The sequence below is a fragment of the Myotis yumanensis genome, unplaced genomic scaffold, assembly GCF_028538775.1.
Source record: "Myotis yumanensis isolate MYYU_CA2020_CCGP unplaced genomic scaffold, mMyoYum1.0.hap1 SCAF_2, whole genome shotgun sequence".
In the NCBI taxonomy this organism is placed as follows: Eukaryota; Metazoa; Chordata; class Mammalia; order Chiroptera; family Vespertilionidae; genus Myotis; species Myotis yumanensis.
This window is the reverse complement of record NW_027223753.1, coordinates 138,632,275-138,659,362: the sequence shown is the minus strand read 5'-3', so window position 1 is coordinate 138,659,362 and position 27,088 is coordinate 138,632,275. Positions and strand designations below refer to the sequence as shown.

Here is a 27,088-nt window from a genome sequence, read left to right as displayed (position 1 = left end):
ATATTTTCCAAAATTTTTGTAACAAATATGTATTAATTTTATAATCAGAAAAAATTTTTATATAAAAATGTGCTGCTTCTGTCATCACTATGAAAGATGTCATCCTTCTCAGTATGATCCCTATCCACTGGCCCCTTCCCTGTTGCCCTGTCAGGTATTTAAATGTTTCTTATGTTATGGGCCCTTTAGGAATCTGTTGCAGTTGTTAGTTAACTTCTTTCTATGAAATTGTTCTTTTCTGAGGCTTTAGAACTGACTGATATCAATTAATTCCCTTAGAAGGCAAAGAACAGAAAAGGAATAGCTCTGTTGTTTTTTTTTTTTAAGAGAAGGAAAAAAAACCAACCAACTCACTAATAGTGAACTAATAGTGAAGGATAGTAATTCATTCTTGAGGAATTTCTTTGAGTTGTTTGAAAAGTGGCTACATTGAAGCAGATGTTTATATGCATTTAATTGTTATAAGAGATACATTGAAGAGCAATTTAAAGACTTGACTCTAAAACAGCACTTTTATTTGAGATGCTTCCTTGGTTTACAGCTATTTTAATCCTGAATTGGAAGCAGAATTTGGAAGCTGACAAGGTTGAACCCCAACACTTCTCTCCCTGAGCTGGGAAAATACATGGTGCTTTTTTTTTTTTTTTTTTTTTAAGTGATTTTGGGACTATCTGTCTTTTTTTATAAGTTATGATGTTACTTGAGAAATTAGGTTATACCATCTACGAAAATTTTCTAGGCTTCTACAAAACCAGTAGTCCCAGCATCTCTGGGCTTAGCTGATGGTACTTATCTTTATGATGACTGGACCTTGATCCCTTGATTGCCTTTTCTGGTGGTCCTGCGCCTGTGTCAGGACTGTTAAGATGGCCCCCGCCTTATAAGCTTTGATACGTGTGGCCGTCATGCTCCTCCTATGGATCACCTTCACTCATTTCTGTTGCTTTTCTTTCTAGCCATCTCCAAGGCCCATCAGGTCCTTCTGCTCTGCACATGTTGATAGACTGTCCAAGTTCATTCTTCATGCCTGACATTTGTGCCTTTGCTTATAGAATCTTTAGAATAGAGTGGACTTTGACTGTAGCTCTAGTGCTCTGAGTAGAGTCTCCCAACAGTGAGGACTTATGCTTTTTCTTGGTCATGGTTTCTCCCCTCTCCAATCCCCAGGTCAGTCTTCCCTATGCCTGCCCATTTGTGTGGAGCTTGGCCTCTCATATTGATTATCTCTTGTTACCCTAACAGTGTCCTTGGGGGATAGGAGGAGTTGGAAGGAAGGCAAATCACTCTTGGCTGTGGTGATCATGGAATGTTTCAGAAGAGGTGAGGCCTGAGCCAGACCTTTCAGTGTGGGTAACTTAATGACAGATGAGCCCGGCCGGCATGGCTCAGTAGTTGAGTTTGGACCTATGAACCAGGAGGTCATGGTTTGATTCCCAGTCAGGGCACATGCCTGGGTTGCTGGCTTGATCCCCAATAGGGGGCGTGTGGGAGGCAGCCTATCAATGATTCTTTTTCATCATTGATGTTTCTATCCCTCTCTCTCCCTCTCCCTTCCTCTCTCATAGCAATAAAAAAATATATATTTTTAAATGACAGATGAGAATTCTATCCCTGTAGAGCAGTGGGGAGAAGGGAGGAAAAGCCCTGCATGTCTTTAGGGGCATTCCGAGTGTTCTGGCTAATGTGGCAGGCTTGTGAGGCAGAGTGCAGGGAGGTAATGTTAGGCAGCTTGTCTGCCCCCATAGGTAGTGGAGAGGATTAAATGCAATTCATTGTACTCTTCCCCCTTGCACTAAAGCAGTTTTGCCAGGGAAAGAGAATGGGACAATGGAGTTTGACCTGTTTTCATATCTATTTTTTGTCGCATACTAACAATAACCTGGAGCAATTTTCCTTCTCAGAATTTTAATTTCTTTATGTTTAAAATTGTGATAAAGCCCCATTTATAGGATTGTTGTGAAATAAACTAACATTGTATAAAGGGTTAGTTTTCTCCTTTTTGTTATGTGGTCTCACTACTCAGAAGCCTTCTCTGAGGACACAGAACATTCCCTAGCACTCTATCAAGGCCTTCACAATCTGACAGAACTATGCCCTGCAAGCCTTACCCCTGCCCCAAGCATCTCAACTTCAGCCATATTGCACTGCTCATAGTTCCTTGACTGTTGATTTCCTGTTCTCCTGCCTTGCCCTCACACCTCTGCTCTTGTGGGCATCTTCCAGGAATACATTTTGTCCTCTTTCCTAGTCTTCTTCATTCCCTAGCCCCTGCTCAAATATTACCTGTTTCTGAAATCTAACCCACAAACCTTGCCCCAGAGCAACCTGCTCCAAATTACTATAGTGCTTACTAGCTGTAGAATTCCTTTTCTGTGTTGTGCTCTTAATTACCTTTTAAGGTTGTCCTCAACTCCCACCTTAGATTCTAAATCTTACATTTGCAAAGCTGTCCAGCATAGCAATGAGTAACATTAGGTACATGATAAATATTTGTCAGTTTAATCTTGTAGGTGACTTGTTCAAGAAGGAAGAAACTTGTATCCTAACAGAAGACATTTGTGCCTGTGGTGGTTTTACATTAATACAGAGGGAATTGAAACTCCTCAGAGAGGAATCTTTAGAGAGGTTTAAACAGTAAAGGGAGTTATTTCTTAAGTTCTTGACAATCCTCCTGAAACCCATTTTTTTTTCCTCCTTTAACACAAAGATGGTTGATTGTCAAGACTTCTCTTTATTTCTCCCAGAGGCATGTGAGAATGGAAAGCTTGTCCAAAAACTCTAGTTTATAATATGGTATCTTTTTAAAAAAAATATATTTTATTGATTTTTTACAGAGAGGAAGGGAGAGGGATAGAGAGTTAGGAACATCGATGAGAGAGAAACATCGATCAGCTGCCTCCTGCACACTCCCCACTGGGGATGTGCCCGCAACCAAGGTACATGCCCTTGACCGGAATCAAACCTGGGACCCTTGAGTCCGCAGGCCGATGCTCTATCCACTGAGCCAAACTGGTTAGGGCTATAATATGGTATCTTTGAAAGAGACAAAGGTACAAGATATTAATACAAATATAAATGTTCAAATATTCACATGATCTGTCAAGTGAGTGGAAACAGCCTTTATGCAACTACAGTCTTCAGTGCAGATTTTTAAAGTTGCTTTGAGGCTTGTTTTGTCAGATTCAATTCAAGATGCCCATCTCTACACACCAGACATAACAGTTTTCAAGTGAGCTGTTAAATTTTTTTCACAGCAAGTAATGTAAAGGAGAAACTGGCTCATAGAGTCAGTTTCTTCATCTCTCTAATGCAGTGGTTCTCAACTAGGGCCAGATTTGCCCCAGACATGTGGCTATGTCAGGAGACATTTTTGTTTGTCACAGTTGGGGAATGTGACTTAGCATAGTAGGTGGAAGCCAAGAATGCTCCTCAACATCCTGCAATGTACATGACTTCCCCCACAACAAAGAATCATCAGACCCAAACTGCTAGAGTCCTGAGATTGAGAAACTTTGCTCTGGTGAGGAGTAACGGACATTAATTCATAGACTCTTAGAGAAGAAAACAAATCTTTTCTGGAAAGGCACCAACTGGAACCTGATCTTCTGTTTGCTTGCCTCAAATGTTCTCTCCCTCCAATCACTCCACTTACCTAAATCTTTCCTTCCCCAGCTTCAAGTATTAATTGCTCTTTGAAGCCTTGTTAATCTACTATAGTCCCCTTAATCTCTAGATTATTGTAGGAAATTTAGTTTGCCACTTGATTAAATATTATCTGATACTCTTATTTCTTGTCTCTTCCTTGCCCAAATTAATAAGCTCTTCAAGGATAGTGAATCTTTTGTTTCCATAATACCTGGGTATGAGGTAGGCAATCAGTATGTCATGATCCATGTGAAGCTTTGAAGAGAAGATACTATGTGCTGAGACACTGTGTATGTCACTGATACATGAATGTTACATCAATCAGTAAACCCACCCCACCTTTCCAGAGGCCTAAGGAATGGCAGGGAGTGAGGCAGCCTTTGTAGGTCCATAGGATCTCTATATACATTGTTAGTTATCCAAACGTGAAAACAAAAACAAAACTTAAAAAAACAAAACTCTGAGGTGAAAAAGAAAAAGGTTATCTTAGGTAATCTTAAAAAATATACAGGAGATGTACAGATTGGTAGTTACAAAAGTCATGGGGATTTAAAGTATAGCATAGGAAATATAGTCAGTAATGTAATAACTATGTGTGGTGCCAGGTGGGTACTGGAAATATCAGGAGAAACACTTTGTAAAGTATATTATTGTCTAACCACTATGCTGCTGAAACTAAAACAAAATAATATTGAATGCACACTGTAATTGAAAAAAATAAGACAAAAATTTAAATATACAGAACCATTTTGGTTATGAGATGGAGGGGGGAAGAACTAATTTTAGGCTTTCAAAAAATTGTCTCAAATAATCAGATAAATTTGATCTCTCTTGACCAATAATTTTGTGAAGAACAAGTGACATTTTAAAATGAGGACACAAGTAAGGAGGATTATCCTATCACTAAGTGCATTGTTATGGCACCATTGTAAGTGTAAAACCTTGTGTCCTGATGGAAAGTTGACAGATTTGTAGGTACTGCCATATAAACAGTGTTAATTCATTATCGAATTATAAGTTACTTAGAAGTGTTGGCCAGTTAATTTGCTGGACTCTCGAAGGATTCCTTATCCTACAGTGTTGCCTTTGGGGGATTCTGCTCTGATGTATCTGACTGCACAAAAACTTTATCCTTCTTCACTGAGCTTTAAGAGTAAAAGGGTTCATCAATTGGAAAGGGCTTGGAGTGTAATCTAAATAAAAATGAATTTTAAAGGAGTTTAAGGTTTGGAAACTAATGAACTACTTGTTTTTCTTGCTCTTTCTTCATTTGCTTCACTGTGGCCTGAGGTGAATGGAGTCCTTTGTTTTGGTTCATCCAAACTGCTCTCTTTAATGTGTGTTCTGGACCATTCCCAAGAACTGCTGTAGGCTTATGTTGAGGGTCTGGGATCTGAGAAAGAAACAGAGCTTGGATGTGTCAGACAGTGTGCTACTGCTCAGCTAAAGATTCAGGCATCTATGCTTTGTACTGTTATAAAACTGGGAACCTTCCCACCCAATAAAATGGTAATGATTTTTTTTTGGTTTTGTTTTGTTTCTTTTGAATAAAAAGAAAACGTGAGGACAGGCCACTAGAGGGCAGAATAGTCACACTTCCAGGTGTAATTCATTGTGGAGTGAGACCACAGTCAGAACACATTTACTAATGTTTATCAATATAGGAATTTGTAAAACAATGGAGTAGCTACTTTAGGGTGCATACTAATCAGCAGAGGAACTTTTTAAAAATGCAGCTTCTTAGGCCTCTACCCTCAAATATTCTGATTTGATAGCTCTGGATGGGATCCCGGATTCTCTTGGATTTTATTTAGAGAAACGCTGATCTTAATATTTTGGGCATTGTTGCCTCATTATCTTTTCTCTTACGATTTGAAAGCAAAATGATTATTTTGGAGGAAAAGACTTAATAGAAAGCAAGGTTTATGGGAACTAGAATGTTGTTAATTTAAAGATCTTTGTTTAACAAGTTTCAAAGGAGATTGGCTTTGTAAAGACTCAGAATCAAAGCTACTTGTTTTTGTGTGGAGTTATTCTTCAATCAGTAAAAATGATAGAATCCGTAGGCTACAAGTCTAAAAATTTTTAATTAAATATCCCTTTCATGACCTTCTCACAGTACAAGCTAAGGGTAAAATTAACCTTTGGATGTCATAAAGACCCCACAGAAAACATCTTGGCATTGTGAATTTTAGTTGCAGAGACCTCCTGAGTGGAATTTATGGAATCCCATCATCATCTTGAACAAGTATAGAGAGACTCCTCTATATGTAAATATCCAACTATGGGAAATACACATTGTCCTTCTAGCAAGGGTGCTGATTTTATTTTCACCAGTGCCCCCAAAGAGCAGTGCATCCTTGAGGGGAAGTTTTGCCATTGCTCTTAAATGGAAAGAAGAATGTGGTAAAGTCATTCAAATCTGTGATAGGATGCACAGCTCAAAAAGTTAGATAGATGGGGGGGGAGGGGCAAGTAAAAATGAAACTTGGTTCTGAAGCTGGGGTTTTGACCAATGAAAGGAAGATAGTATTTTTTCAGATGTATATAAAAGCAATGTATATTTTTTTATTCTCTCCTGGTCATTCTTTTCGCCAAGAATATAACTCTCCATCATTACATATCTCATACAAATATTTTTTAGTGTTACTTTCTCCTTCCTAGTTTTCAAGGTTCTTCTGTGATTATACTAGTATGTGGATGAAAAAGAAAGCTCTGTAACCACACACACACACACACACGCAGATATAAAAAAATTATTTTTGAAATGAAAGGCTAAAACTCTAGAATGTCAGGTATGATTTTACAGAAATGGGAAGAAGATTATTTTTCTTAGAAATGATGCTGTGTTTACAATAAACTTTAATTATTATCATTTTTAATAATCTATGTTATTAATCTTAACAGTGGTCCTAAAGTTTGATACTAATGTGAATTATTATACCCAAGTGATCCTCCCAGTAGAGGAATCTCTACAAGAGATTTGACTTGTAAGCTCAATAAATCCAGTAATGTTAATCACTTGGGAAGCCTACTTATAGTTAATATCTGGAACAGATAATAAAATGGGAATCTGTGCACTATCATCATGGAGCTCAGGACATTTGATGTTAATATTGTAGAGAATTGCTCTGGCTACATAATATAAAAAATTGAATTCTTACAAAATGGATGGACTAATGAATAGCCAGAGATCCTCAAACTGTCTTAGTTGTAGGTATGCCAAGAGTGAATTTTCCCTTCAGCATTTGGGGCAGCCAGGAGAACCTTTGGGTGACAGGACTCCGTGGCTGATCATCTCTGCCTCTTCACCCATTTCCCGCCAGTGTCATGGAAACATGTGTTCTGTTTATGACAAAGGTTGGGAAGCACGGTGAAGACCATGCCCTTTAATTGTTTCTAGTTTCCGTTCATAATTTTATGATCAGTACCCTTCAAAATGTTACTAGTATTCTCTCTTGATTTTTATCTAGAAAAACATCTTATGCAGCAGCATTATCAATGTCTACTTTGAAATACTTCGTAAAATGAAGTATGCAGGTTCCTTCTAAAGTTTTAGCCTAAGGTGACTTAAAAATAAAAATAGTTTTGAAAAACATTTAGGCCATCATGTATTTTGTAATACAGTTGGGTCACTGCTGATTCCCAAGATACATGTGTTTAAACAGAAGCTTTCTCATTCATCACCAGCCTAAACTTTCATCCAAATTTATTTAATGATGATGCAAGCCCACAGCATTGGTGTTGTAGTTCATCACCATGGAAGTGTTTCTGTCAACAAATCCTCGCTTGGCTATCATGAAATTGATTTTGCCGGGAAAAGGAGGGTAACTGTGAAATATTTCTTTTACTTCTAAAGATCTTTACAGTTTGATCTTTACAGTTTATGTCCAAATGAATTGTTTCAAATCAATAACTAGCAATAAAATTAACCAAAGTGAATCAACAGTTACAAAGTTGGAAAGGGAAAATGGCAATGAGCTACTTTGTCTGAAATTTTTTGGAAGGTGACTGGGGAACCAGATTTGTAATTTAAAATCTTCCTCTGGAAGCTGCTGCTCTCTGACATAGAAGTATGGATTAAGCTCGGAGGATCCCATGAGCCAGATGCCAGAATTTCTAGGCTGCCTTGGTTGAGACTTTCTTACCTACCGTATAAATGGCATAACAACAATCACAGAGGAAATGTCCCTCAACACACACACTCCAAGATCTTTTTTAAACATGCCTTTTCTATAACTTGTGTTTGTAACTATCTTGGCTTTTATTTGCTTGTTAAAAAGTTAAAAAAACAACACATGGTTAAGTTGTAAGCTTCTAAAGGCAGCCATTTAAAAGCAAGATAGGAAGCACCTACCTTAAGTAATCCAAATGATTTGAGGAACCAAATAGGGAAAAGGAACAAAAATGACATTTTTGCTTTGAAACCATGTTCAAGAGTACTTGTCATAGTGGCCAGGTCTAGGTTTGAGTGTAGACATATATGTTTTATGGAGATTTTCACCTGTGGTAGAGATACAGTCAACTCTTGATTGCCGAGGTAACTTTTATTACTTCTATTTCCAAATGTATTTTTTCTGGCTTCCTATCACATTTCAAAGTTTTTTACTTTCACCATCAGCTCATTTGCTCACAAAAGCAAATTATTTAATATTGTTTTATTCAGTTATCATCAGTACATTAAGTTCCTAAGTTCCTAAAATGTGTGAAGCATTGTGCTGGGCACCAAAGATATTGAGAGATATCTCCAACACTAAGTTAAGTTTGCTCCTGAGAGATCTTATAGTTCACATTGAAATCATAAAGTTTTATTGATTTAAACCACTTTCTCTGCCTTTATATGTGATCAAAAGTTGACTGTAACATGGGAAGTAGGTTCTGTTTGCTCTTTTTTTTTTCTTTTAAGGAATAATTAATAGACATTATGAACAGGAAATAAAATTCTACTGTACATGCAAAAATATAACACAAAAATGACCAAAAGAAAATTCAGCAAGCAATGGTAAAAATAACAAATTATTTACTGCTTTATAATGTTAAGGTATTTCACCAAGACAAGTTGCAATCAAATTAATGTGAGTTATGGAAAATGAAATACATAAAGATGTATTTATACAAGTGCAGACTAAATATTTTCCATACAGGTATGTAAATGAAAAGATATACAGTAAGTGCACACTTGACATGATTATGCAGGCAACAGTTAGTTTCAGGTACTGTTGAATAGTTCATGCACAAACCTTCCCAAAGTACAAGTGCAGTCAGTCTTTGGGGGATGTGGAGGGATAATTAAAGAAGACTGAGTTCCTTGCAATAATATCAGTATAGGCTGGATGAGGGTCAGTTATATATATTACTTACTGTAATTTGTGATTGTCGAGGAAGAGGTGTGGCTGTTGGTGTGATAGTAATACTGCTGGTGACTTTATTGGTTGTTTTGTTTAGTGCCCCATTAGTTATGCCTTGAGTTCGGTTATCCTGCGGTGGTGTTGAAGGGCTGGCAGGTCTCACGGGGCTGGCTACAGCTTGCATGTAAGGACTTCCTAAGTGAATGTGGATTTTATTATCCTCAGTAGTTATCACACTTGAGCTATTACTGTTTGAACGTTGAAACTGCCATGACGACTGCCTGTCTGGAGAGACTCTGAAGATTGCGTGCTTGGCACTGATTTCTAGTGGCTCTGGGGAGCGTCCCTGCTCAGGAGAGCTCGCTGAACCAGTCACAGCCAAAACCTGAATAGGTGACATTGTCCTTTCTGGAGTTATGGAACCACAAGACTCTGGGGTCTGTGCTCTAGCAAAGGCTGCCATGGTAATTGGGGACATGCCTTGCTCTAAATTCATGAGGCCTTCGGCAGAGGTTTTGGATTTCACTGGTGTTATGGAGGCGTTCTGGAGGATGGTTATCCTTTGCTTTGGGGTGCCACAGTTTGGTATCACTGCAGTGCTTGTGTAAGAGTGAGGACTCTCTGTGGTTGGACTTGTGATTTCAAGAGTGGCTGTGTTTTGGATATGGTCTGGAGTAACCTTTATATGAAGTGGCTGCCCAGGCGTGTGGCTTAGGACTAGATCTCCAGGTTGTACAAAGTTGCCATTGGGTTTAGTTTGTATTTTTCCATTCTGAGGATGGCCCTCCTTGGATTTCATCCAAGGAATCCATAGCTTCCTGTTAATAGGACAGGGAGTAGATGAGTTGCACTTGAAGGACAGCACAGATTCCTCCTCATTCGGATCCTCTTCCTGGTCTTCACTCTCCTCATAAAACTGACCATTGATGACTGCCCGTTCCAGAGGAATGAGGCTCTTGTAATCAGGCGGTTCATTGTCTGCTGCTTCTGTTTGAACTTCTTTAGAAAACACTTGAGGGTCAGAGATTTTTCTTCCGTTGAGACTAGGCCGTAGACTCTTACTGAAATGCCGGTACCTCTCTAACTCTTTAGTGAGGTTTTCAATCTCTCTTCCTAAATCTCTGTTCCTGTTTTCTTGTTGATTGAGTTTCTTTTGCAGGACTGAATGGTCTCCCTGGAGGTGACATATCAGGTCCTCAGTTGCCATGTATTCATGAATTTTCTCTTTCAGTGCCTCCACTTCTCTTGAGAGGTGCCCTGATTTAGCTTCTTCTTCTTGAAGTCTTTTGAAAAGCCATTGTTCGTGGCTAGACTCTGTCTTTTCTGCCAACTGGTACTTGGCAAGTTCCATTTTAACATGTTCCAGCTCTTCAGATAAAAATTGAGCTTTGTCTCGTTCATTAGCATACCTTCGTTCTAGAGTCTCGTATTCATCTTCTGTTTTCATGAGGTCATCCTCAATGGCTTTCATATCCTTTAACTTCAGTCTCAGTTTTTCTACTTCTTGAGAGAGCTCTTTAATCTTATTGTTTTCTTGGTGTAATGTTGTTGTGGACTTACCAGAATCTTGATTTAAATTGTTTTTTAGGAAATCTTTCTCAACTGCTTCCAATGATTGAAGCCTATTTTTCAATATATTAACTTTGGACAGAAGATCATTTCCTTTCTCCTCTTCTGCTTTCAGTTTGTTTTTTAAATCATCTCTCTCCTTGGTTATACTGTACATTTTTTCTTCCACATCAGTTTTGGACTTCAGTGCCCTTTTAGTTTCCTCAATTAACTTCTCAGTAACCGTTGTCACTTTATTTTGCTCCACTTGAAGCTGAGAAGCAGCAGCTTGTAACTTATCTTCAGTTTGCTTTAATTTTTCACTCATTGTTTTCCGTTCATCTACTAGCATCACAGTTAATGTTTTCAATTTAGTTAAATCTTCTTTTAGGGTGAATTCTGTCTTTTCCAGGCGATTTTCAATGGCTTCTAGCTCTTTGATCCTTACTTTTAAACTCTCCAGTTCTTGAGACAACTGCTTTGTGGTCATCCTTTCTTTTTCTAAGTTGCATTTCAGAGAGTAACATTCTTGTTTGCTTTTGTTGAAAGCATCTTCTAATTTTTCCAGAGCCATAATCCTTTTATTGAGTTTTTCAACCTCGAGTTTAAAGTCTTTACTCTGTGATGTTTCCTTTTCGAGCCGCTTATTGAGATCTCTGCACTGCTCCTCCATTTTTATGAGCTCTTCATCCTTCCCTTCCATTTCTAGCACTCGTTTCCTGAGCTCCTCCACCTCGGCCAAGATACCAGAGTTTCCATATTCTCCCTTGTTGATTTTCTCTTTTATATCTTGGAGCTCCTCTTCTGCTTTTCGTAAAGATCTGTTTGTTTCTTCTAACTCATCAATTTGCCGGCTGAGTGCTGCCAGCTTTTGGCGAAGCTGGCGATTTTGGCTGTCCTCATTGGTGAGCTTCGCCATAATTGTTTCTTGGTTCCGGTGAAACTTTGTGGTCTGCGTTTGCAGTTCTTTCTCTAGTCTGGTTGCCTTCTGCTCTTCTTCCTGAACTCTGGCTTCAGCAAGGGCTAGTTTAGCATGTGTTTCCTTCGTACTTGTGGTTAGGTCTCGGATTTTTTGTCTTTGAAGGGCAAGCTGTGCTGTCAGCCTTTGTTGTTCATCTACCACCATCAAAGCAAAAGACTTCAGTTTGGTCAACTCCTCTTTCAAGGCGGTGACCCTCTTCTCCTTTTCTTGCTCCTTTTTCTCGTGGGATTCCGTTTCTTGGTCAATCAGCTTCTTTAATCTGAAAAACACAAGAGTGCATTGGATTTTGTGACTGGTGCCTTAGTAACTTATCAGCTCTGATTAAACGTTTATGGAATTTAGAAGAAAGTATTATCTCTTACAGAATACAGAAAGGAATTCCTGAATTTGATGGGGAGGAGAATCTTGATAGTCATCTTGCTTTTCTGCTTTCACTGACCCTAACCCCCCTACCCGTCATTGACTGGTAACAATTGCAGTTCACCAGGAGCCTTATTAGAAGAGTAAGGGCAAGAATATTTGGGTTAAATTGCTTGTGTAGTTTACAATCTATAATAATAAAAGCATAATATGCTAATTCGACCAGACATCCTTCCGGACGACCTTCGGATGAAGCCAGGGCTTCGGGTGCCTGCCAGCGGTTGGAGGGAAGCCCCGGTCTTGGGTGCCAGAGGGAAGCCGGTGCTGGCAGCCGGGGGAAGGAAGGCCTACTCTTGCACAAATTTTGTGCATTGGGCCTCTAGTCCATTATAAACTACTTCTCAGCTTCCTCTTAGTCTCACCTGAAGGCAATAAAAACAGGCACAAGTTTGCGATTCGGTTGGACCTGGCTTCAAGACTGGCCCTCCTCTCACAGCTAATTAATCTGGACAGTAATTTAACATCTCTGAGCTTCGGTTTCCTCATATGAAAACTGGAGGCAATCATTGTATTATCTCAGGGATCATTTGAAAATTAAATGAGGTAATTTGTGTTAAGATTGTCATAGTGCTGGCACATAGTAAGCATTTGATAAGTGTTCATTATTACTGTTGTTTTTTTATTAATGTGGTTATTATTATATTTATCAAATGGTTTGCTTGAACCATTACAATACATGTACATTAATGTCTGGTGCTCAACTTCCTGATTTATAGTTAAGATATAATTTTATTCACTGATGAACTTCTCTGCCAATTAAAACTCCGTTTACACTAGCATGACACTGTGCCAGAAATCACTTGACATATATCTTTGTTCCCATAGTGGATGGTAGTTGAATGAGGGGGAAATAAGAGGCATGTGAAGGGGTTTAGAGTTTTTATAACATATGGCAAGAGCACAGGGTTTAATACAGTGGTTCCCAACCTGTGGGTCGCGACCCCTTTGGCGGTCGAACGACCCTTTCACAGGGGTCGCCTAAGACCATCCTGCTTATCAGATGTTTACATTACGATTCATAACAGTAGCAACATTACAGTTATGAAGTAGCAACGAAAATAATTTTATGGTTGGGTCACAACATGAGGAACTGTATTTAAAGGGCCAGAAGGTTGAGAACCACTGGTTTAATAGGAAAGAGCTTATTAATGAGATTTAGATACTAGAAATGATAGAGGAAAAACTCTGTTATCAGAAACATAATGATCCTCTCTTAAAAATGATTCTATTGTAGTATTTTAACATTTTAAATGTGTTGGCATAACAGGAGGGCATTTTACATGAAATAAACTATCTCTTCCACACACTGTTTTCCTCAGTAATAAGCTCACAGTTTTAAATTTGTGGCACTCTTAATTACACTGGCAATGGGCTGATTATAAGAGGTGTAATTATAGCTTTGAAGTATTGTTATACAGAAGCTAAAATAGAATGGGATCCCCAAAGAATTTAACTAAAATACTTGTCATGGATGAAAAGTTATAAATATTTGTTTTCTGGTCAAGCATGAAGAGTGCATAACATTTTAATTTTTATTTATTGACTTTTAGAGAGAGAGGGAGATTTGTTGTTCCACTATTTATGCATTCATTGGCTGATTCTTGTATGGGGATCAAACCCACAACCTTAGCGAATCAGGACAACACTCTACCAACTGAGCTACCCATCCAGGCACATAATATTTTAAACATTTTTTAAAAATATATTTTATTAATTTTTTACAGAGAGGAAGGGAGAGGGATAGAGAGTTAGAAACATCGATGAGAGAGAAACGTCGATTAGCTGCCTCCTGCACACTTCCTACTGGGTATGTGCCCGCAACTAAGGTACATGCCCTTGACCGGAATTGAACCTGGGACCCTTGAGTCTGCAGGCCGACGCTCTATCCACTGAGCCACACTGGTTAGGGCATAATATTTTAACATATCTTTTCTATTAAGAATGAGTTAATTATTCAATGCATGTCTTTAATCCTTGCCAGAGAACTTTTTTTTTTGAAAGTTGTTTAAGGATCTGAGAGGACATTTAAACTAATTTGGGATAGGCTTCTTGGAAATAAGAGGGTTTTTTTGAGATCCTAACTGTAATTACCCTACACAAGAGGAACATGTTTAAAATAATTGTATAATGTAAGAATTCCCAAGCTTTTTTGTGGGGAGGATCCACTTTTAGTTTTTCCTGTTTTGAGAATCTGACAGGAGGCTGGGTCAAGGGCTGTAGCCTGTGAAATTCTGAAGAAGCTGGGCTGGATGCTGGGGTGGGGCTGATGATGATCTCATTCAGTCTTGGCAAGAGGTTTGCCATGGCTTTCAGCCCTGTCCCTCTCCCTGCTTCAGACACTTGGGAGCCTGAGAAGAGAAACATGGCAGCTCCTTCCTGACTGGTCCTGGGACTTTACAACCCAGTGGCAGAACCCATGGGCAAATCGCTTTGGTGATGAAATAGTTACAGAGACTTTGGCAAAGTGTTTCTTCCTCCTGCCTTAGCATTGGAATCATGTTAAACAATGTGCTGAGGATAACTGAAGCAAAATATTTTCCCCTTCTACATCTCATTTCTTAGAGTTTTATTAGAGAACAATTACAAAAAAAACTTTTCAAGATTTATTTTCAACTTATTAAATAATACCATGTTATTTCATTTTCATGAGAAGGAGGTGTGTTTCCTTAGGATATAAAGGAGGGAAGATTGTTTTTCAGTGTAATGAAAAGGCCATTAATATTGAATTGCTATTAGTGAATCTTGGCAGTGCCATGACAGGCAGAAAGAATTTTGAAGAAGTTTAAAATGTTTCCAGGATTTTCAGCAGCAAGCATGATGCATGTTTTTCTGCATGGTGCAAACTCATGTATATTTTTATGGTTTGGAAATTAGCTATTCCCAAGCCCCATCTTATAAGGTAGGCAATAAAAATGTTGATTTGAATACATTTGTTCCCGGCGTTTTCCTACTACTTTCTTCCTAACAACCTGCTATTTCCCTGGGTAGTCCATATGACAGTAAACAAGCTAGTTGGTTAAGCAGGTTAAGCGTGTCCAGGACAGAAATAGGAGTTTATACACAGAAAGAGTTATGCCCCCAGACATCATTTAGGACAGGCAAGCAGTGATATAAACCTTTCAGAACCAGTCAGGTGCTTGTAATGCTATTATACATTGTGGGATTGTATATATGTATGAGAGAGAGATTGATGGAGAGACAGAGACAAACAGAAAACTGGTTATGCTACTAGTATTGGAATTAGCACTTCTTCTGATACAGTGAATGGGCTTACCCTAAATCATCCACTATTTCTTGCTTTATATCCAGGAGATATTACAGTCTTAGAGAAAAGTATTTCTTTGCAACGTTATCTTGTCTTTATAGAATTTAAAGCTGCAAGCCTTGCCTGTTGTATGCGGTGTCCTAAACAAGGAAGCTAATTGTCACACTGCTAATTACTAATTCAGGGATATCTATGTGTGTGTACATGAATATATAAGTGTCTCCCTGTGTTTATATACACATGTGCGCACATATTTGACTAGGAGTATTTTTTTGTCTTTCAAATATATATAGATGAATGTTTTCAGCAAATATTTGCCGAGTATTGACTGTAATTTAGTCATTTAAGGTCCACAATCATTGCCCAAAAATTTTGAAGCCAAATGTTTTCAAAATGATAAAGTTTTCAAATTTTAGAAAGGCAGTAAGGAGCATCCACCATCTATATATATAAAAGCCTAAGTGACTGGACGACCAGATGACCGGCTGGTAGCTATGACGCGCACTGACCACCAAGGGGCAGACGCTCAACGCAGAAGCTGCCCCTTGGTGGCCAGTGCGCTCCTACAATGGGAGTGCTGCTCAGCTGACAAATGGGCGCCAGATGCCAGGCTGAGGGCTGGCGAGCGCAGCTGCGGTGGCGCAAGCCTCTCCTGTGGACACTCACCCTGTGCGCCTGAGTGGCGGTGGCGGCAGCAGATGCAGCAGGGCCGGGATGAGCGGGAGCAGTGCCCAGACCGGACTTGGGTTCCTCCCCAGCTGCCTGCTACTTCGCATGCTCCTTCATGCTGTGCGGGATCAACGCGGACAGTGGGATGGAGCCCGACAAGCTGGCAGGTAAGACCGGATTACGGTGGTGTGGAGGTCCACTGATCCCCACAGGCCAGGCCAAGGGACCCCACCGGTGCACGGATGGGCCTCTAGTCTATATATATAAAAGCCTAAACAACTGAACGACTGGTCACTATGACGTGCACTGACTACCAGGGGGCAAACGCTCAATGCAGGGGCTGCCTCCTGATGGTCAGTGTGCTGCCACAGCCAATCTCCCATGGCCTCTCTGCCCACCCCCCCTAACCTCCTGCAGACCTGATCGGCCCCGATTGCCGGCCAGGCCGAGGGACCTCACCTGTGCACGAATTCATGCACCAGGCCTCTAGTATTTAAATAAGTTCAGACAAAAAGCTTTGCTGCCACAATTTAGCAAAAACTTTGTGTAGTTTTTAGATTTTTGAAATTGCAGACAAGGGGTTATGGACAATGAAGGTATAGACTATTGGTGTCTTTTGGGTAAGGAGGGTGTGAAGTTGAGGGTCTATTCCAGTGATGGCGAACCTATGACACGCGTGTCAGAGGTGACACGCAAACTCATTGTTTTGGTTGATTTTTCTTTGTTAAATGGCATTTAAATATATAAAATAAATATCAAAAATATAAGTCTTTGTTTTACTATGGTTGCAAATATCAAAAAATTTCTATATGTGACACAGCACCAGAGTTAAGTTAGGGTTTTTCAAAATGCTGACAGGCCGAGCACAAAAGGTTCTCCATCACTGCTCTACTCACTAGATGCCATTAGCAGCCCAGTTGTGGCAACCAAAAATATCTTCAGACATTGCCCAATGTCTTCGGGGTGGGGGGAGGGGGCATTGGTCCCCAGCTGAGAACCACTGATTTCGGGGGGTGTGTATGTGTTTGTGTATATGTCAGTCTGTAATTAGAAGTTACACTTTCCATGGTCCTGCCTTACTCAGCTTTAATTAAACAGATGCAACAGAAAGTTCCCACCTGAATTACATATACACCTGGTGATTGTATGTTCCCTGTGAAGGGCCTGTTCTTTACGCAGTGCTTCTTGTGCTTCTCACAGATTAAGGTGCATTTGAATCACCTGGGAACCTTGTTAAATTGCAGATTCCAATTTAGTAGGTAGGGATGGGCCTCAAATTTTGTATTATAACAAGCTACCAGGTGATGATGCCAGGATTGACTATGGGTAGCAAGGCTTTACTGCAGGGGTAGGGAAAGTCTAGCCCACAGGTCATATAGGGCCCGCAAAATTATTTGGTCTGGCCCTGCCAAGGCATTTGGGGTGAGTTAATTAAATGTTTGACCAAATACAGCAGGTTCATTTTTAAGTTGATAATTTTGTATGGCCCGCAAATGATGTTATAAATATCCAAATGGCCCTTGGCAGAAAAAAGGTTCCCTACTCCTGCTTTACTGTTTACATGTTTATTTTCTGGAAATGGTATTCTGGCTGAATATTAACTTAACCAGTTGTTCATTATTGACTAGAGGCCCAGTACATGAAAATCATGCACTTGGGGGGGGGCGTCCCTCAGCCCAGCCTGCACCCTTTAGCAGTCCCAGAGCCCTCTGGGGGATATATAAGCCGGAGTCGGACATCCTTAGTGCTGCCGCAGAAGCGAGAGAGGCTTCCGCCACCACTGCTGCGCTTGCCTGAACAGCGCTCCCACTGTGGGAGCGCACTGACCACCAGGGGGCAACTCCTGCATTGAGCGTCTGCCCCCTGGTGGTCAGTGCGCGTCACAGTAACCGGTCATTCCACCGTTCGGTTGATTTGCATATTACCCTTTTATTATATAGGACTGTACCCCAATGTGTGGACATAGCCTATATTCCTGACCTACAGGGCCATTCATTTTTTCACAGAGAACATCATTACTAAATTAGTTAACATCTGTTCACATTACTGGAAAAATGACTGAACTATGCAGCATAGGTGGTTGTTCAGTAGCTACATTTTCACCTAAAAAAGGCAGTAAATTTTAGTTACAATTTGTGATTTTCCCTAATCAGTCCAAAGACTAAAATTTGGAGACCATATAATAACTTCCATTTTTTATTTAGTGTCAGTGATGTGTTGCTAAGCAGTAAACTATATCAGTACATCTATTGGTTCTAATTCTCATGGTAAGCTTATAGAGCAGTGGTTCTCAACCTTTGGGTTGCGACCCCTTTGGTGGTCGAACGACCCTTTCACAGGGGTCGTCTAAGACCATCCTGCGTATCAGATGTTTACATTACGATTCATAACAGTAGCAACATTACAGTTATGAAGTAGCAACAAAAATAATTTTATGGTTGGGTCACAACATGAGGAACTGTATTTAAAGGGCCAGAAGGTTGAGAACCACTGTTCTAGAGCTTGGGATTATTATCTCTATTTTCCAGCTATGAAAATTGAGGGTCAGAAAGGTCAGGAAGGGCAAAGTTGTGCTATTTCTGCATACTACTTTGCCTTTCCAACAAAGAACAAAAACTATTGCATGTACCTAGTCCAGATACAAAGTGTCTTTTTCAAGGAACACTTTCTATAATAGAAAAACTGTCAACTTAATTCTCATCATTGTGCTTGCGTTCTTCTTAGTTCATATCTCATAGAGCAGTGGTTTTCAAATGTTTGTTCTTACCTCTCCTAAAATAATTATTTTATTATGTACAACTAGAAGAGTTATTGTGGCACTTCAGCGCATTATCTACTTTTTAAATTTAGCTTATAGGAGTATGATTGAAAAAAATAAACTTATAAGATATTTAAAGTACACAACATTACCAGTTGACATACATATAAACTGTGAAAGGATTCCCACCAAATTAACACATCCATCACCTCACATATTCAACTTTTTGTGTGTATATGAGAACACTTAAGTTCTACTCTCTTAACCACTGACAACTGTGGTCACATGCCATACATTAGATCCTCATACTTGATTCATCTTATAACTGTACCCTTTTACAAGCCTCATGCTATTTCCCCCACTCCACCCCTCTAGCCCCTGACAGCAACCATTCTACTCTGTTTCTATGAGTTAAACTTTTTTTTTTAGGTTCCACATAATAAGTGATATTATGTACTACATGTCTTCTTCTGCCTGGCTTACTTCACTTAGCATAATGCTCTCCAGTTTCATCCACGCTGTTGCAAATATAAAGATTTTTTTTTAATGGCTGAATAATATTACATTATATATACATATACATACACACACACACACACACACACACACACACATGAAATCACATTTTCTTTATCCATTCATCTGTTGTTGAACACTTAAGTTGTTTCCTTATCTTGGCTATTGTGAATAGTGGTGAACAGGGGAAGTACAGATATCTCTTGAAGACAGTGATTTTATTTCCTTTGGATATATACCCAGAAGTGGGATTGCTGGGTCATTTGTTGGTTCTGTTGAGGAACTACCATACTGTTTTCCATATCGACTGTACCAGTTTATATTCCCACTAACAGTGGACAAGAATGCCTTTGTCTCTACATCTTTGCTAGCATTTATTATGTCTTTTTGATAATAGACATTTCAACAGGTGTGATTGCTATCTCATTGTGGTTTTGATTTACATTTTCATGATGATTAATGATGTTGAGCACCTTTCCATGTACCTGCTGGCCATTTTTATGTCTTTGGGAAAATGTCTATTTTAGGTCCTTTGCCCATTTTTCATTGGGTTATTTGTTTTTTTGCTATTGAGTTGTGTGAGTTCCTTGTATATTTTGGATATGAACTCCTTATGAAATATGTGGTTTGCAAATATGTTCTCCCATTCCATAGGTTACCTTTTTATTTTGTTGATGGTTTCCTTTGCTGTGCAGAAGCTTTTACTTTGTTGTAGTCTCAGTTGTTTAATTTGTTTTTGTTACCTTTTCTTTGGGTATGAATTCCAAAAAATCATTGCCAAGACCATGTTTTCTTCTATGAGTTTTACAGTTTCAGGTCTTAGTTTAAATCCCTTAATCCATTTTGAGTTGATTTTTGTGTGTAAGATAGCTTCAGCTTACATATTTATGTTGTAAGTCCAGTTTCACTCTTGCATGTGAATGTCTAGTTTTCCCAGCACATTTATTGAAGAGACTGTCCTTTCCCCATTGCATATTCTTGGCTCCTTTGTTGAAAATTAATTGACTATATATGGATGGGTTTATTTCTGGGTTTTCTACTCTGTTTCATTGTTCTATTTGTTTTTATTCCAGTTCCATACTATTTTTATTACTATAGCTTTGTTCTACGGTTTAAAATAAGGACAGTGTAATGCCTCTAGATTCATTCTTCCTTCTCAAAATTGCTTTGGGATTCTTTTTAATTTCTGTGAAAGATGCCATTGGAATTTTGATAGGGATTACATTGAATCTGTAGATCATTTTTGATAATATAGACATTTTAACAATGTTAATTCTTCAAATTCATTAACAGAATATCTTTCCATTTATTTGTGTCTTCTGTTTATTTCATCAATGTCTTACAGTTTTTTACTGTACAGATTGGTTAAATTTATCCCTAAAAATTTTATTCTTTTTGCTGCTATTGTAAGTTGGATTTTTAAAAATTTCTCTTCAATACTTTGTTCTAAAGTAATTTTTAAAAACTAAGTACCCTTCACACATTTTAAAGCTGGCATCTGGAATTTTTTTATTCAGGGTTAAATACTTCCAAAAGATATATATTAACCTCTGCCATATAATCTAAAAATAATTATTGCCAAACAAGTCAGTCAAATCAGATGCTCAAGAAAAGTTTGACTTCATTTTTCAACTTAAGTAAATGTGAAAATATCTTTTATTTCTAAAAGAAATGAGGTACGGGGACTTCCCTGAGTTTTCCCCAGATTAAGTAATAGGCACTGCTCCATCCAGTGGTTGGTTCTGAAACTGCAGCTGCTCTCATTGGACCCTCTCAGGAGTTAAGTCTTTCTAGAGTTGTCCCTTTGTGCCATAGAGGGGTTTCCAATCCATGAAGATGCATTTGGTAAGATTTTAAGTAAGAAGATTATTTTGAAAGGGTTGTTTAAAAGAAATAACTCAGAGCACAAGCACTTTTTCGGGTAGATCAGTCTTGGAAAGCATGTGTGTGAATGCAGACGTTGACATTGGTTTCCTTAAAGCTCCCCAATGCTTGTACCTCTGGAAAATTTTTGTGTGCCCTCGGGGGTATATGTACTCCAAATTGAAGACTACTGTCTTGGAGTACTCATATTCATGTTCGAGTACTGACACCACAGGATTAGAGGAACATTCACTGAATCCTGTCCAATAAAAATAGGTTGTGGAAGCTGGTTTTATGGATACAAATGTGAAGTAGTTAAATCCAAATTGGCTTAAAGCAGTATCTTATTACAGCTTTTCTTTAGAGCAGCGGTTCTCAACCTGTGGGTCGCGACCCCTTTGGGGGTTGAACGACCCTTTGACAGGGGTTGCCTAAGACCATCGGAAAACACATATATAATTACATATTGTTTTTGTGATTAATCACTTTGCTTTAATTATGTTCAATTTGTAACAATGAAAATACATCCTGCATATCAGGTATTTACATTACGATTCATAACAGTAGCAAAATTATAGTTATGAAGTAGCAACGAAAATAATTTTATGGTTGGAGATCACCACAACATGAGGAACTGTACTAAAGGGTTGCGGCATTAGGAAGGTTGAGAACCACTGCTTTAGAGTTTCTATTATGGCTTAGAACTGTTGTAACTTATTGTGGTTTATCACTGTTATGTGCAATACCAGTCCTTTGGTTTTTCAAAATATCACATCTGTCATCTTGAATATTCTTTGGTACTAACTATAATGCTGGTTCTTTATTACAAATGATACATTCTGAGGATCTTTTCAGTTTGTATTTACACACACGTCAGCACACATGTGTGACTATATTTTAGCTCCCGACTATGTAAAAGAGACATTGAGTGTTAGTAATATGCATCATATAACACACATATGAAACATATAGTGTGCCTAAATGCTATAATGCCAGTCATACCCATAATAATTTATAATTCTCACTACTTTTGTCTTATTTTTGTACATTACAATCAACCCTACTAAAATATAAGCTTGTTAAGAATAGGGCACATGTCTGATTCATTTTTGTATTCTATAGTGTCTACTACAAAGCTCTTACCTGTAGAGGGCACTAAATGAATATTTTTTGAATGAGTAAAAGAATGAACAAATATACCTTCCTGTGGAAAATACTATAGCATTGTTCCAAGTAATTTTATTCATCTTTTAAAGACGATGCTCTAATATTTACCATGTGCATTGTTTTAGATATTTAAGAAAATGAGATGTAAATGGTTTTCCCATTGGTATTCTCCAAGTACATTGGCCTCTAGAATGAATCGAGACTTTTGGAACATCTTTGTCCCTTATTTATTCAGATCCCTGCATTAGAACTGTATGTTCTTGCTTGTTGAAGAGAGTTTGGTGGTAAATGTCGATATCCTAGCCCCTTACTCTCCTTTGGTTGTTTCATTTCTGCAAAGGAGTGGTCTTTTATTTTTTCCAAAGAGCCCAGAACTGTGCTGGGCAAATAAGTTTGTTTATTACACAAGCAACATTATATCAAAAGCAAATGAAATTGAAATGGAAATATTCATCTATAACCTGACCACTGTAACACATCAATTATGTTTTTATTTTCCATTTCTTCAGACAACTGGCCCGTATACACTTAGGGTGATTATCTAGCAATGAAATCAATTCCACACGCCATTAATGGCATTGTGTTGTTTCTGTTAGCTATAGAAATAAACCTGTAAGTGGTGAACAACTTCAGAGTCAGTTTAGCTTCTCATCTGTTATTTTTGGGAGACAAATACTGTACTGTATTCACTGTGTGGATCTTGAATTTAAAGTTTTGGTGTTAATGATATGGCAAGAGTTTATTTCATTTAATTTGCAAACATCAAAGGACTATAGTTAGTGCTGGGGCTCTACTGAGATGAAAAAGGGATGGTTTCCTGTTTTTAGATTTTGTAAGATGTTGGGAAAGAATGAGCAGATAATTCCAATGCATTTCTATAAAGGCTCCAGAGGAGTAGTTCTCACATTTTTGGTCTCATGACTCCTTTAAACTCTTAAAAATACTTGAGGGCTCCAAAAAATTATTGAGGACTCCAAAGAGCTTTTGATTGTGTGGATTGTATCTATCAATATTTACTGTATTAGAAATTCAGACTAAGATATTTTCCTCTGTCTTTTTTTCACCTTTACCCAAGGATATTTGAAAGAGAGAGAGAAACATTGAGGTGAGAGTGAAAGACCAATCGGTTGCCTCCCTTACTTATCCCAACTGGAGATCAAACCAGCAACCTGGGTATGTGCCCTGACTGGGAATTGAACCTGCAACCCTGTGGTGTAGGGACGATGCTCCAACCGAGCCCCCCAGCCAGGGCTCAGACTAAGGTATTTTAAAAATATTCATGAATTCACTAATAAGCCCATTATATGTTAACACAAATAGCATGTTTTTATAAAAAAATAACTTTTTCAAACCAAAACATCAGGAAAAGTTGTATTGTTTTATATTTCTGCTAACTCCTACTAATGTCTAGCTTAATTGAAGACAGCTGGATTCTCAAATCTGTTTCATATATTCCATTAGCTGTCAGAGTAATGATGTCACCACACATCATATAGCCTCTGGAAAGTTCCTTGTACACTTGTGAGAGAATGAGAGTGAAAAAATAGTGTTATTATGTAAATAGCTTTGACCTTACAGACGTCTTGAAAGGGCCACACTTTGAGAAACAGTACTCTAAAGGATAGACATTTGAAACCTAAATGGTAAATGTCTTTCTCTTGAAAAGCCTCTGGTTTAAGCTATCACCTTCTTTAAGCTGTTACTAAGCAAGCCCTTTGCTTCATCCTGATGAAGTCGCCAGATTTACTGGCCTACTCACTGCTTCAATGTTTCCATCATTAATAAAACTAGTTGTTTGCTCCCCACCATAGAGGGAAGACTCTCTGCTTTCAAATCCCTCTCTCCCAGTTCTTAGAAAAATCCTGAATGATAAAACAGTCTCCATAAGACATTGGGTTTTGTTTGAAACTACAGTTTGAAATTAGGGCATGGAAACTACTGAGTTGCCTCGTTTTTAAATGGGTCCATCCACAGTGATGTGCAGGTCAGCTGACATTTCATTCATTTCAGATCTTTATGAGGCAATTACAGTGAGCACCTACTGTGTGCAAGGTACTGTGCTTTTATTTGTCAGTTTACCTTTTTCTGTCAAAACCTGCTTGTATACTTACATAGATCACTCTGGTCAGAACTTAGTTTCCCAGCAACAACCACATAGTGTGATGATATCAAATCCTGTTTGGTCTTTTCTTAAGATATATGAAATAGTGCATCTCATTTTAGTCCAAAATTTGTAACTTCACTTTAATGGAGCTCAATTCCTATATTTGCTTTCATTCTTCCAGAGCTAGTTTAATACATTACTTTTTCTTCCTGATTTACATGTTAATTACTAAGTAGAAAACAATATATATTACACTGCTTTATTCAATTTTACATGTTCTCACAGTTAGACTTTGATAGTCTGTTTGTCATTATATCTTATAGCAATTCTTATCTAATATATAATTTTAATTGTTGCATTGATAGTAGCTCTGTTGATGGTTAAATAACCACAGAGTTCTAAGCAGTTTGCAGAGTAATTACATAGAATTTATTGGAAAGCTTCCTTAGGCTGAGATAGGTTCTTGGTATTTGGGCCTATAATTTATGTTTCTTTGCACGATTCCCTGATTTTCAATGGGACTTTTCACTGTTTAGTCTAATTTTTAGGAGCACTCATAAAAATAGCTATGACTAGTCTTTATTCTATGTATGTTGCTTCCTTTTATTTCTCTCACAAGTCAAAGGTTTTCTAAAAAACATTACAGCTACAGCATACCATAGTCATAATGTAATGCTCAATTCATTTGACTTGGTCAGCAAGATATAGAAGAACAGTAACACTTTTTTTTGGCATCTGCTAGCTGAGTATGAGTGTACATCTGTGTCTGCTTTCTGTCTTTGTTACTGAAAATCCTGTCATCATCTTTGAGATCATTTAGAGACACCATAAATGGGTCCAGATACAGCAAGCTGGATTGCTATTTTCCTTCATTGTGAAATAAGAATTAGGGCACGAGGAGTCTTTCTCTGGTGTCAGAAGGATATATGGTAAAAATGGGGCATCCTGAGTCAGGACTTTGCATCATCTGAACAATCTTGTTTGGCTCCCCAGGGAGCAGGAAAGTGAAATAATAAGATGCAAATACATAGTCACATGACCTTTAATTACAAGGACCTTGGAAGCTTTTAACAGAGAAACAGGATCTTGAGAGGAGTTCCTGAAATCTTCAAATTGAGCAGAGGGATCTGGGATTGAGGCAAACTTCTCTCTTTTTTTCTTTTTAAAACTGACTGAGACAAAGGGTCTCCTAGAAAGAAAAACTGAAAGATGAAGTTTCAAAACCAGAAAAAAAGACAAGTCTGAGGCACAGAGCTTGGGGGATAAGGCTCTGAGGAGACTGTTTTCCGTTTGAGAGCAAGGAATTTGGGCTAGGAAAGACTCTCCACACCCCAATCAAAGGGCTGGGAGGAGACTTAAAAAGGTGCTCATTGTAGGCCTGGGAGAGGAAATGTGAACTAACACGGAAGTGACAACAAGGGCAACAAGTATAATAAATCCATACTGGGATAATTACTTCGCGCCTGAATCAAATGTTGTCGCTTCTCCAGTGCTGTATTGTCAACTTTTTAGAAAGAATGATTGGATGGTGGATGTTTACTTAATACCACTGAGCTGTGCCTCCCATCCCACATTTTAATTTTTCACGTTAAAAAATATCTACTCAGATGATTTTTCTTTTGTAGTTTACTCAGGTGGATTTCTTTTTCTTTTTCTTTATTTTTTGCCTTGTTTTGACTATAGTATAGCTAACAAAAGGGAACTTTTTAAGGACTGAGTACTATGAATACACTAATATGCTGAAGAGCCTACTCATTTTTCTTTTTGCGTTCTTTTCCTTTGGCCATGGGATTCTTAATTATTAGAAAAAAGAGTTCTCAGATCAACCTCTTTATATTTTTTACAGACTTTCCATTTTGATTACTCCTATTTCTATCACCACCACCACCACCACCACCATCAACACACACACACACACACACACACACAAACACACACACAGAAGCTTATCATTCATTAAATTGGTATTACAGGTCCTTGGCAGACTGAAAGTTTCAGGAGGATGTCTCCCTCATCCTTCAAGGCCTGCCCGGACCTAACGTAGCCATGATGCCTTGTTTCTCTAAGGCAGTGGTTCTCAATCTTCCCAATGCTGCAACCCTTTAACACAGTTCCTCATGTTGTGGTGACCCCCAATTTCATTGTTACAAATTGAACATAATTAAAGCATAGTGATTAATCACAAAAACAATATGTAATTATATATGTGTTTTCCGATGGTCTTAGGCGACTCCTGTGAAAGGGTCGTTCGACCCCCAAAGGGGTCGCGACCCACAGGTTGAGAACTGCTGCTCTAAGGAAAAGCATTCAAAAAGCTATCCAGCATGTGATGCTTTGGATTGTCACAGGTGTGTGTGTGTATATGTGTGTGCACATGTGCTCCTGAATTCCTGAGAGTACCTTGCCTGGTACATGGCATGTAGAGCTGACTTTTAAGTTTCCATTGGTGATGTGATAGTGATGTTGGGCTTATCCCAGATTCCTAATGCTTTTATTGTTGATCATTCTCTCCGTTCCTTCCTGTCCCTTTCTGTGGTTGATTTTGTACTCCTTGTGAAGTGTTCTTCTATGTCTTATCTATTTGGCTCAAAAATAGGCTTCTTTTAGGAAGAGGGTCACAGCAATAGATGACAGTAAACAGTGCAGGTGGTTGAGTAGCAAGAGGCAGCCAGGATGACTTAACCAACCCTGAAGCACCAGTAGGAAAGAGGCAATGGAATACTGTGGGCGGCAGGGTAGTGCTGGAGGAGAAATTCAGATTCTGAAGTTTAATTTTCAGAGTTGAATCTTGGCTTTCCATTTC

The 27,088-nt window shown here is 38.5% G+C and overlaps 2 protein-coding genes across 4 annotated transcripts in view; one reads left to right on the top strand and one right to left on the bottom strand.

Moving 5' to 3' along the window:
- The window catches only part of CMSS1 (cms1 ribosomal small subunit homolog), a 393,986-nt gene that overhangs the window by 17,135 nt on the left and 349,763 nt on the right, over positions 1 to 27,088 (top strand). The window lies entirely within an intron of this gene.
- Positions 1 to 27,088, bottom strand: part of FILIP1L (filamin A interacting protein 1 like) — a 315,401-nt gene that overhangs the window by 12,433 nt on the left and 275,880 nt on the right. For 2 of the 3 annotated variants that reach the window (XM_070406090.1, XM_070406092.1), the window contains one exon: positions 8,649 to 11,782. In XM_070406090.1, coding sequence (XP_070262191.1) covers positions 8,986 to 11,782 — 2,797 coding nt within the window. In that variant the 3' untranslated portion in view covers positions 8,649 to 8,985. Of the gene's footprint in view, positions 1 to 8,648; positions 11,783 to 27,088 lie in introns of those variants that run through there. The other variant, XM_070406093.1, reaches the window with a different exon arrangement.